Source organism: Tachysurus vachellii, chromosome 9 (genome assembly GCF_030014155.1).
Source record: "Tachysurus vachellii isolate PV-2020 chromosome 9, HZAU_Pvac_v1, whole genome shotgun sequence".
NCBI lineage: Eukaryota > Metazoa > Chordata > Actinopteri > Siluriformes > Bagridae > Tachysurus > Tachysurus vachellii.
In genome coordinates, this window is record NC_083468.1 from 15,070,583 (window position 1) to 15,082,652 (window position 12,070).

Consider the following 12,070-nt stretch of genomic DNA (forward strand, 5'->3'; position numbering starts at 1 on the left):
TGTTGAGGTTCTCTTTAGGAGTGACGAGGATGGACAGGATTAGGAACGAGCAAATCTGAGAGACAGCTTAGGTTGGCTGGTTTGGGGACAAGGTCAGAGAGGCTAGATTGAGATGGTTTGGATATGTACATAGAAGGTAGAGTGGTGGTAGATATTGGTAGAAGGATGTTCAAGATGGAGCTGCCAGGTAATAGGTCAAGAGGAAAGCCAAAGATGAGATATATAGATGTGTTAAATGAGGACATGAGTAGAGGATGCTAAGGATAGAGCTAGGTGGAAACTGATGATTTGCTGTGGCGACCCCTAACGGGAAAAGCCGAAAGTAGAAGGAGGAGACCTATTGCAATTATTGTGAAATTGGGATAGTGCATATAATGGTACAGTTATAAGTATATACCAGGCTTTAAGTTGTGACACAGGTCAGTATGATGCTCTAATAAGGGTGGCCCTGTGACTCATATTGAGAAGTTTTAGCAGAACTGCATCTGGAAAGAATAAACTGTTGAGTAGCTTACAGAGCAGTAAATTCCACAGTGAGCAGTGTTTTGATGATGCTGTGAATATAGCTGGTTTGACTTTTTCACAGTTATGATGACAAGTTCTAAACTAATCGTGTTAATCGGCAACTTAAACATTTAAGCTGGTGTTGAAAATGATAGGAAATCTTTATTACCCGTATGTTTACAAGGAAACAAAAATATCAGATCCATGTATTATGGTTTCTGTGGGAAAAGATTTCCAGATGTCTGTTGAGTAATGTCAGGGAACCGTGACAGGACAAGTGAACTTTTAATGAATCAGAGCCAGGGGTGTCTTCACACCTTTGTCATACAAGACTCCATGTGATCTATGCACTAATCCAGACTTAACTTTATAATAAGTGCAGGTTTTAGGGCATGTGGTTGTGCAAGTTGTGCTCGTTTATTAATAGGTCACACGATCATCACATGTATGCAGCCTTTTCCTGTGTTAGGAAGAACTAAAACCATGGAGATGTTGCTCCTATGACAAATCCTTTTATATGTCTATATTTAATTGTTCTGCATTTTTAAACCTCACCAACCTTTAGTTAAGGTTTGGTTTTGGAGTGAGTTCATCAACTGAAGAAATAGTATAGGGGACGATAATATCTTTATCAAAACATATATTTCCTAAAACCTCTTACATTTGTCAGTGTTTATCAGTCGTTTGTCATTGTAACCATTGCATGGCTTTGATTACAACTTGTAGTTGGATGGGAAGGAGAGGAAATGATGTTTTGTGGAACATTATTTAAAGCAGCCCTGTCGAATCTAATTTAGAAAAGAAGCCCCCTACAGGCAATTTATAAATGACTCTCAAGTCCATGTGGTCACTGACTGTGTAGTTTACAGCATCACCTTTAATCCTTCTTAATAGCTTAGTGTAGTGAAAATGGCATCCAGGAGTGATTTATGTTCATGGTGAAGAAAAAGAAACAATAATAATTCACAACAAATGGATGTTCCTCTCAGTCATTCAATATTGAAGTAAAGTGATGTAGATGAAAATAATTTGAAGTTTATATTTAAGACACTTTCTCTCTTCTTTTCCAGAGTATATAGTAGCATTTAATGGGTACTTTACAGCGAAGGCTCGCAGTCACTTCATCAGCAGTGCCCTGCAGAATGCCAAAGCTGTGAACTGGAGAATAGTGCGACGTGAAAACCCAGCCAGCGACTACCCCAGCGACTTTGAGGTGGTGCAAATCCGACAGGATGCACTCAACAGTCTGCTCACGCTGCAAGACCACCCCTACATCAAGAGAGTCACCCCACAGCGCAAGGTCTTTCGTACACTCAAACTGCTCAACGGTACGTTCAGGTCTACAAGTAGCCATAACTACATCCACTACATACAGATGTGCACCATATCACCTGTCAGACTAGCCACTGCTAGCAGGATTTTTGACTGTTTATATCTAAACCACACAATGCTTGATCAGCATGATCTGTTGTAACTTACAGTACATTAACGTGGCCAGTACTGCACATTTAGTTAAATTGAGACTTTTGGCCTTTTTTGTTACTGGAAGGCACCTTGATAATGTGGATCACTTAAAACAGTATTCAGTTCATAACTGTCTTATTAGAGTGCAACTTTTGAAACTATAGCACTATTAGGACGGGACTAGTTTTACAGGGGGTCGTTAGAGAAATTTCAGTTTCACAGACGTACTTTGTGATTTTAATCCCGTCCGAATCTGCCATGTCTGTCTTTTTCTCATACGACCTGTGTAAAAATTCCAGAGCAAATTACCTACTGTTTTTCAGCAAAATCGGCGCTTCTCTGAGAAATCTAATCCCGTCCGAATGCGAATGTCTGTGATTGCCGAAAATGTTTTTTTCCAAAACGCGTTTTCTTGTCTGTTTTGGTCAACGTGAACTACCGTATTAACCCTTGCGCACCGGTATTCAACTCTCTGCTTTCTGCACACCAATAATGGATGTAAATGTGTTTGCTACCTTGCGAAGAAATATAAAAAATGAAATCAACAAGAAGAGCCAAATCACGTAAATTGTTAAGACTGGCTACTGTAATATCAGTTTCATGTAAGAGTACTTTCATTTCTATAGTCAATTACATAACGTGAAAATGATATAAAAACGTATTTATTCCAGTGGGTTTATAAGAAGTTCTATATAAAACCATATGATGACCATAGGCAATCCATGCATCCTGGACATGTGGTCTTGTGCAACGCCCACATGTAAAACACAGACACTCCTATCTCCGTAATAAACACAGAGATGTTAGTCCCGTCCGAATCCATACATGAAATGACAGACGTTGGCTGAAAAAAATTCTAACTAACGTCGTTTGGAAAACTTGTCCCGTGATGCACAATAAAAAACCCCAGAACTTACACATGCCTCATTTGTTAATTAAAACCAAATGCAGTGACTGAATTGCATTCTGTAAGGGCACTATTACCCACTGGGGGAGAATGTAGCAGATTACTGAGAGACCAGCAGTTATTTATGTCTGGTTTGAGTGAGAGGAAACAGACCCTCAGCGTAGTGAGCTTGGAAAGAATGCTGTGTTTTTCACACACACACATGCACGCACACAGACTAACACAAGTCACACTCATGTCAGTCTGCAGCCTTATTCACACCTGGTATTAACATCATATTGTCTTGGCATTATTAAAACTATTTGAAGAGGTTGTCAGAGTCTCATTTGGCCAAATAACATTTGAAGTGTACATGAATAAGTGAAGGCTGCACCAAAATGTTGTTTTTTCCCCCATTCAAGCAAATTAATTTGACAGGAAGATCTTTTTTATGTATACCTTTAAAGTTATTGGGTTTATTTTGAGGTATTTGGGTACGGTTGTGTCATGCAAACTTAATAACCACTTAATCCCCAAACCTGGGCTTATAAAGTCACTGTGATGTGTAGCAAAAGTCATAGGAACCGTGTAGGATCTGGTGTGTAGTTTGATATTCATTGAATATGAAGAGTAAAAATACATCTTTGTCCAGGGAACTCAGCTTGGAAAAGGCAGCATTATGTCATGGCTGCTTTCTCGTTACATAGTCCATCAGTCTGAAGTGCACTCCTACACACATCCCACTTTCCTCATCAGACCTAGCAGCAAGTCGCACAGGTTCAGTAAGAACATGCTGAAGAAATTATTAATTGGCTGCCAGTCAGACATGGTAGGTGTTAGAATGACATATAAGTAGGACTACATTTAATCAGTGTAACCTTACATATATAGCATTAATTATCATTAAAATTCACTTGGGCCTTGTCTATGAGAGCCAGTATGGGTGGAAAAGATTGATCTAATTATAGTCTGTGGAGGAGGATTGGGTCAGGTCTTTAAAAAATCCTCATGAGCGCCCCTTGAAATGATTAACATTGCAGGTCATTTTATTAATGCCTCCTCTCCAACTTTGGATTAGATGTCTGCATAAATAAAGCATTACCACTTCTTGACTGATTTTACTTGAACTTGAGATTTTGCCTCAAAAAAGGATTAATAACCACCTCAATTTAATGATGGAATCAGCCATGGTTACAGAGATGTAACACATTAGCATGGTGAAGCTGCTATGTGCTATTCATTGTAAAGGTCTACAGTCATCTGTATAGTCCTTATTCTTTGTCTATCCTTTTAGCTATTTAGTAAATTGATTGTAGTAAATTGATTGAGATGCATTTATCTAATCAGTCAATCATGTGGCATCAACGCAATACAAAAACTATCATGCAGATACAGGTCAAGAGCTTCAGTTAATGTTCAGAACATCTAACATCAGAATGAAGAAAAAAGCGTGATCTCTATGACATTGTCATTAGTGTTGACTGTTTTATAAACTGCTGATCATCTTGGATTTTCACACACAACAGTATATAGAATTTTAGAAAGAACATCCTGCGAACCGAGGGTCTGCATCAGAAGTAACTCAGAAAGGAATTTCAGCATGCAACATCGAACCTTAAGGTGGATATTCTACAACAACAGAACCTCACAGGATTCCACTGCTGTCAGCTGAGAGCAGACTTAACAACCAAGCTGGACAGTTGAAGAGGAAATAAAATCACCTGGTCTGTTTCCAGTCTTCATTTGTCCAGTTTGGGTGAGTGCCCATGAATGCCTCAGAACCTTGTTTCTAGCTGACAGGTTGATGTGGTCTTCTGTTGTATTCAATTCATGTTCATTTTTAGTGTGTTGTGCATACTGAGATACTTTTCTACTTACCTACAGTTGTACAAATGCTTGAGTTAATATAGACTTCAGACTCTGGAGGCTTTGTGTGAAAATCTTAGGAGATCAGCAGTTTAAATATTCAGTCCATCCCATCTTGTAACAGCAACCATGCTATTTCCCAGTTCTGATGTTTGATATAAACATTAACTGAAGCTTGTATCTGCATTATTTGGTGCATTGTGCTGCTGCCGGATTATTGGCTGTTTAAGGCTGTTTTAAAAAACCTCTAGGTAGGTATTTGAATGCAAGATCTTTTTTGAGATTAGTTTGAAACTGAGAAATTGTCTCTCCTCCACTACGGTTTCCTTTCCTATCGTTATCTTTATTAATTTCTCTTTGGTCAGCCGGAGGTGATAGCAGCTCCTCCTGTAATGACACGCGCTGGACACAGAAGTGGCAGTCATGGCAGTCATCTCGGCCACTTAGGAGGACTAGTCTGTCTTTGGGTTCGGGGTTCTGGCATGCCACAGGTCGCCATTCAAGCCGTCGCCTGCTACGGGCCATTCCACGCCACGTTGCTCAAATCCTGCAGGCTGATGTGCTGTGGCAAATGGGCCACACAGGTGTGTGTTTGAGTGTGTGTGTTCTTTTTTTGGATGGTATTTGGAATGCAAAAAAGCCATAAGATGCTGCATAATTACCTTAATTAACCTATGGATACACCGTTGACAACAAAATGAAGAAATGAATGAAATTAAATTGAAATGAATTGAATTGAATTGAAATGAATGGAATTGAATTGAATTGACTGTTACCTGGCTTCTTTGTAGGGTCGGGAGTAAAGGTGGCTGTATTCGACACTGGACTTAGTGAAAAGCACCCACATTTTAAGAATGTTAAAGAGAGGACCAACTGGACCAATGAGAAGACACTTGATGATGGTAAAAACACACTGCAATTTATTTTTGGCAGGGAAAGCAGTCAAGAGACATTGCCGCATTGTTTCAGTGAATGTCTGAGTTTGTTACATGTGCACATAAATTGTCTGCTCTCTGTACAATATTACATTTTTCTTTTTAGGTTTGGGCCATGGCACCTTCGTGGCTGGAGTTATAGCAAGTATGCGGGAGTGTCAGGGCTTTGCTCCTGACTCTGAGTTGCACATTTTCAGAGTCTTCACCAACAGTCAGGTACATGTATACAGCGTATTGACCTTTTAGCTTAAGGTGCTCAACTGTATCAATAGTTTAACTCGGTTGATAGTTCTTTTTGCTATTTTTTCCTTAGCAAATAAAGAGTGGCTCTGCTGGGGATGTGTTATAAAATTGGTGGAATGACGTTTTTTCCCTGTCCATGTTCACTTTTGTATATAATGTCCTCAGGGTGACATAATTATTGTGAAGCTGAAAGCTTTACTTACCTGAGCACAAGCATGAATGAGATTTAAGATTAATTAATAATGTTTCTATCAGGTGTCCTACACTTCCTGGTTCCTGGATGCCTTCAACTATGCCATCCTTAAGAAGATCAATGTCTTGAACCTCAGCATTGGTGGGCCAGACTTCATGGACCATCCATTTGTGGATAAGGTGCTCTTTATTTTCCTTTTCGTATGTCTTTGAATTTGAGACCTGGATGTTTGTATATAAGAATATTTCAGGGTGTTTTACACTGATTATTCTGTGCAAAATGACTGTGCACCTCAGTGCAAAATTGATATATTTGGTTCATTTGATTTAGTTTCACACTGCACGTAATTACAGAAACGAAAGAAAGAAAAAGGTCACACACATCACCCAAGCACGGAGAATGCAAAGCTGGTGCTTTGAAAATTCTATGAATAACTAGTTTTGTGTACTAGATCCAACTTTTGTTTTCTATTTTTTTGTTTGTAATTACAAATTTACAGAACAAAGCTTCTGCAGGGCTTCAGCTCCATCTTTAGCTCATTTACATGCCATATTTGGTTGGCTTTTTCTCAGTTCTGTGTTGTGTTTAATCCCTTTCTTGCTGCAATGGAACAATGTTAGAGTTCACTTGCAACCAGACCGTGTCTTGTTCAGACACAAATCAGTTGTATTGATCCAAATCTAAGTAAAATTCTATCCTTCCCAAACAAACCACACAGAGCGTAAAATGGACCATAGTTTGAATCAAATGGATCTATTATGAGTATATGAGAAATGCACAAAGGTGCAAATGCGAAAGCAACTTTAGAATAATAAAAGAGCTTATCAGTTACTTCTTCTGCTTGTGCCTTGGAATACTAAAAATAAACCTGACTGCAGTGTGTAGTTTATGCATATCTGATCCAGCATCAGTTAACCTTCACAGCCAACCTGAGAATCAGTAGACAGAACATAATGAACTTTCAACAAGAGAGCAACTGATTTTCAGTCATAACACACTAAAAGCTACAGGGAAGAAAATCTATTTCATATAATAGCAAACACTGTGTGAGTATTTTCTTTCGCTTGGCTTACCTTCAGGTTTGGGAGCTCACTGCAAATGGGGTTATCATGGTGTCTGCCATTGGAAATGATGGTCCTCTCTATGGGTAAGTGGCAAATTGTACAAGTTGGTCAAGTTATGTTTTTTTTTTTTCTGTGATTGAGTGTGTATGCGTGAACCTTTACAGTACTCTGAACAACCCTGCTGATCAAATGGATGTGATTGGGGTTGGAGGAATTGATTTTGAGGACAACATTGCCCGGTTCTCCTCTCGTGGCATGACAACATGGGTACGTCCTGTTTCATAACAACACCACTGAACTGCAGCCCTCACCTGAAAGCTTATGCACAGGCTTGTTAGTGCATGCCTGAGGACTTGGTGCTGACCTAGAAAGGCAGACGTATCCTATTTAGTTCACCTTCAGGAAAGGTACATCAATTCTAGCCTGAGGTTTGCTCTTTAGGTCTCTTAAGAGTCATTAATTCTGTCTGGGAGGAAAAAGCACTGAATCATACTTGAGCTAATGCTCTAACTGATCAGCTCTTCTGTCTGTTTCCAATGAGGATTCTCAGATAGTTTTTTGGCATACAAGATACAGTTTTTGTGACTTAAAATAATTCTGCAATATCTGGATTATTGATTCAGAATGATGATGTTTGAATGTTAGAATAACTACTCTGTTTCTGACTTTCAGGAGCTGCCGGGTGGCTATGGCAGAGTGAAGCCTGATATTGTGACATATGGCTCTGGAGTTCGCGGCTCTGGGTTGAAAGAGGGCTGTCGCTCCCTGTCTGGCACCAGCGTGGCGTCTCCTGTGGTGGCCGGTGCTGTCACTCTACTTGCCAGGTGAAACACGACAATCCAAATACTTTTCCTCTTAGCTTTTCTCTTTTGAGCCAACGCTGTAGAATCAACAAAAAGCTTTCTTTCACTTCGTTTGTTACCAGCTTTTCATTATAAAACCACCTACAAAGTTGCACAATTTAATATGTACTGAAATGTTCATCCTCTTATAGACAAGGAACATTGTGCCAATAGTAGGAATGTGTTTTAAAGGATATACAAGAGTGATGTTTATGGGATTATTATGGCCAAATAATGGACAGAATAGAGTTTTTATTTTATATGCAAAGTGTATAACGTTGCTTGACAGACTCACTGCAAAGAGAGCCTGATGAAATTAGACAGTTTGTCTCTGTCCATGTGGACGAGCGTCCCATTAGCACCCACGCTCCTATGGGACCAGTGAGTCATTAATGCATTTCTTTTGTGCTGCTGATGATAAGAAAAACAAAGGAAGTGAATTAAAAGAATCAATCTCATCTCCCTTAGAGAGAAAGCTTCAGATACTCTTTGTCTTGCTGTCCGGCTGCCTTTTTTATGTAGGTCAGGTCAGTTAATATAAACTGGATTGCAGCAATCCAAGGATCTTTTACACTATACCTTCAGTGTCTTTATTCTTGTCTTGGTTCTCAGCAGTGTTTAAATCCTACCAATTTGGCCTTTTCCCATTCTGGCTACACAGTAATAATCTTGGTCAGATTGGTGTGGTTTAAGTTGATCTCTTTGTTATATGTAAGTGATATTTGTTAGTATCTTATGTTATCAACTATTTTGTTCTCTTGCTACCTCAGTACGGTGATGAATCGAGATCTTGTAAACCCAGCCAGTATGAAGCAGGCTCTGATTGCATCGGCTCGCAGGCTGCCTGGAGTAAACATGTTTGAACAGGGTCATGGCAAACTGGACCTGCTCCGAGCGTACCAGATACTCAATAGCTACAGACCTCAAGCCAGGTAAGACATACATACACACACACACACTAACCCTAACCCACAACATTAACAATGCTCAGCCATGCCCTTCTTGGCCACTGTTGCTATTTAGGTCAAACTTCAGGGAGATGGAGGACAGAGTCATTGCATTAATCTAGTTGTAACACCAAATAATATATTACTTCATGGAACCAAAAAATGTTTTTTTTAGTAAAATGCCAGCTTCATTATGTATTAAGAAGACACAGTAACATGAAATTGTAATCTGCTTTGACCATCTATAATGGCAATACTAGATAAATGCTGCTGCTATTATTAGCTTGAGATGACCTAGCTAACTAAATTCATCAGCGATCTGATTAAAAGCAGCTTGTTAGCTGAGCAATGATGTAAATGGTTGCAGAAAGACAAGTCAGCTAACATTTGTTTAACGTTTCATGTTTCAGTCTCAGCCCGAGTTACATAGACCTGACAGAATGCCCCTATATGTGGCCCTACTGCTCCCAGCCCATCTACTATGGAGGCATGCCAACTATCGTCAATGTAACCATCCTGAATGGCATGGGTGTGACTGGCAGGATTGTGGACAAGGTGAAAAATAAAAAAAATTCAGAAAACATGTTTTATGATGCTTTAGGTTGAACTGTGTTGCTGTTTTATGAAGATTGTTGATACTGACCTACAACCAATACCATGTGTTGTAAGCCTAGTGTACACTGTGACACTAAGGAACAACAGCATCCTCCTACAATACAAGTAACCCTATACATCTTATGTATAAGAAAGTGCAAGGGTGTCTGACCGGAGGGCACAGACCTGTATCAGCGAGCATGATGCTTAAAAATGAGCACAAAGTGGCATGATTTGTACACACACACAAATTTATAACATATTTATCAGCATGAAACGAGCATACAGAGAAACAAATAAGAGCCCATCAGTTCTGAAAGCACTGAGACATGCAGGCTTCCTTTTACCAAGATCTACTTAATATGCGTCAAGTGCAATACATTTTTTTGACCATGCACGCTAATCATTTTTCTGGTTGCTCAGGTTTGGATCCTCATACTCTATTATAGGTCCTGTTTATTCATTGTAACATCTTAAAACATGAAACTCGGCACAAGGTGTACTATAGCAGCACACAAGAGCAGCCAAAATAAATATTACAAAATCATATTACAAAACATGCACATGACTTCATAATATTAAGGTTGCTTATTTCGGTATCTCTATTAATAGAGCACTGAAAACTGCTCATACATTAGTCTGAAAACAATTGATAGAGAGGCATTCCTGCTTTATATTTTTATTCCATTAAATTTTAACATTTGTTTCTCTCAGCAACTACCTGTACATTCATTCAACAGCCAATCTGGCAGCCTTATCTGCCCCAGAATGGGGATCATATCGATGTGGCTGTGTCTTATTCACCTGTGCTGTGGCCGTGGGCTGGTTACCTGGCTGTCTCTATATCTGTGGCTAAGAAAGCAGCCTCCTGGGAGGGAATTGCTCAGGGTCATGTGATGCTCACTGTGGCCTCACCTGCAGAGAATGATGTGAGTAAAAATAGAAATTTCTGTACTATATCCTAGCAGAATCATTTGTTTGAAAATCTCCAGGAAAACAGTCTTAACTGTGTGTGACCATTTGTGTATGTGTAGTCGGCAGTAGGAGGGGAACTAACCTCCACAGTGAAACTGCCACTGAAGGTGAAGATAGTGCCCACTCCTCCTCGCAGTAAAAGGGTGTTATGGGACCAGTATCACAACCTGCGCTACCCACCTGGCTATTTCCCCCGTGATAACCTGCGCATGAAGAACGACCCCCTTGACTGGTAGTTTGATGACAGTTTATTCAGATTTATCACCTGTTAATTGAAAACTCCTTGAATATTCTTGGAATATTTGCCGAAGTTATGTATCCAGTACAGCTCATTATGGACTGCTGGGGGAAAATAGAAAAATCATATAGGGCAACAATCTGTAAAATTCTTTATCATATGTTCTGGAATTTTTTTCAGCACTATTTAAAAAAAACAGAAACAAAAAAACCCCTGTGAATCTGTGTTTTGTTTCTGTAGGAATGGTGATCATATCCATACCAACTTTAGAGACATGTACCAGCACCTCAGAAGTATGGGATACTTTGTGGAAGTTTTGGGTTCACCCATTACATGTTTTGATGCCAGTCAGTATGGTAAGATTGTAGATTAGACATTAGATCGTGACTAAATCATTTTAAAATGTCAAATGAGCAACACTGGACTTTTCTTTGTTCAATAAGATACGTGTTGTGTTTTAAATGCAGGGACTCTGCTGATGGTAGACAGTGAGGAGGAGTATTTCCCAGAGGAGATCACCAAGCTACGAAGGGACATAGATAATGGTCTGTCACTCATCATCTTCAGTGATTGGTACAACACCTCAGTTATGAGAAAAGTGAAGTTCTATGATGAAAACACCAGGTAACATTGCCTGCCACATCGCAATTCATTCATTCATTCACTAATAAAAATGTACTTATTTATAGTGGTGTAAAGATAAAATGTGTCAGAATTGCAGAACTAGTGTCCAAATTACACTAGTTACTATACCAGAATTATTAAGTTCCACAAGGGCAGTACTGATCAGTCCTGTAGTGGGAAAGTATTTAAGACAGAATATAGAAATTAAAACTTGTATAATACCGAAAGGTGTTAATGGTGAAAGAAAATGATTCTCGAAAATGAATAAATAACATAACTAAACTTAAAAAAAGATAGCGATTAGAATCTCTTACTGTCCTTTTGGCAAGCAACATTTATCTTTCTCAAGTCATTTTGTGTTTCTATGGTTCATAGAAACTACTGAATCTTAGGGGAAGAAACAGCAGACAGGACAGGACTCCTGTTTGCCACTAACTTGACAGTTACATCTCATGTACCACTGAATATTACAATAATATTACAAGTCCTTGACTAAGAAAAGCATATAAAAACATGGCTGTCCTCCGTAATAATGAGCTATATTTTTGTTCTATTTGACCAGCTGCATTTCCTTGCCATTTGGGTGTAAAGAACCTCACACATTAGATGCTTGATTATATTGGCTCATAAATTATTTTTTTTACACTTGTCACAATATGTGCAAATATTACCTTTCCTGAATTTGAGCCACTTCA

The 12,070-nt window shown here is 39.1% G+C and overlaps 1 protein-coding gene across 3 annotated transcripts in view; it reads left to right on the forward strand.

Annotated features, from left to right (window-relative positions):
* The window catches only part of mbtps1 (membrane-bound transcription factor peptidase, site 1), a 252,276-nt gene that overhangs the window by 6,540 nt on the left and 233,666 nt on the right, over positions 1–12,070 (forward strand). For all 3 annotated transcript variants that reach the window (XM_060877870.1, XM_060877871.1, XM_060877869.1), the window contains 14 exons: positions 1,575–1,832; positions 5,086–5,304; positions 5,512–5,622; positions 5,762–5,871; positions 6,154–6,270; positions 7,171–7,238; positions 7,320–7,422; positions 7,828–7,979; positions 8,768–8,929; positions 9,355–9,499; positions 10,279–10,467; positions 10,573–10,745; positions 10,992–11,107; positions 11,219–11,375. In XM_060877870.1, the coding sequence (XP_060733853.1) occupies positions 1,575–1,832; positions 5,086–5,304; positions 5,512–5,622; positions 5,762–5,871; positions 6,154–6,270; positions 7,171–7,238; positions 7,320–7,422; positions 7,828–7,979; positions 8,768–8,929; positions 9,355–9,499; positions 10,279–10,467; positions 10,573–10,745; positions 10,992–11,107; positions 11,219–11,375 (2,080 nt within the window). The remainder of the gene's footprint in view (positions 1–1,574; positions 1,833–5,085; positions 5,305–5,511; positions 5,623–5,761; positions 5,872–6,153; positions 6,271–7,170; positions 7,239–7,319; positions 7,423–7,827; positions 7,980–8,767; positions 8,930–9,354; positions 9,500–10,278; positions 10,468–10,572; positions 10,746–10,991; positions 11,108–11,218; positions 11,376–12,070) is intronic.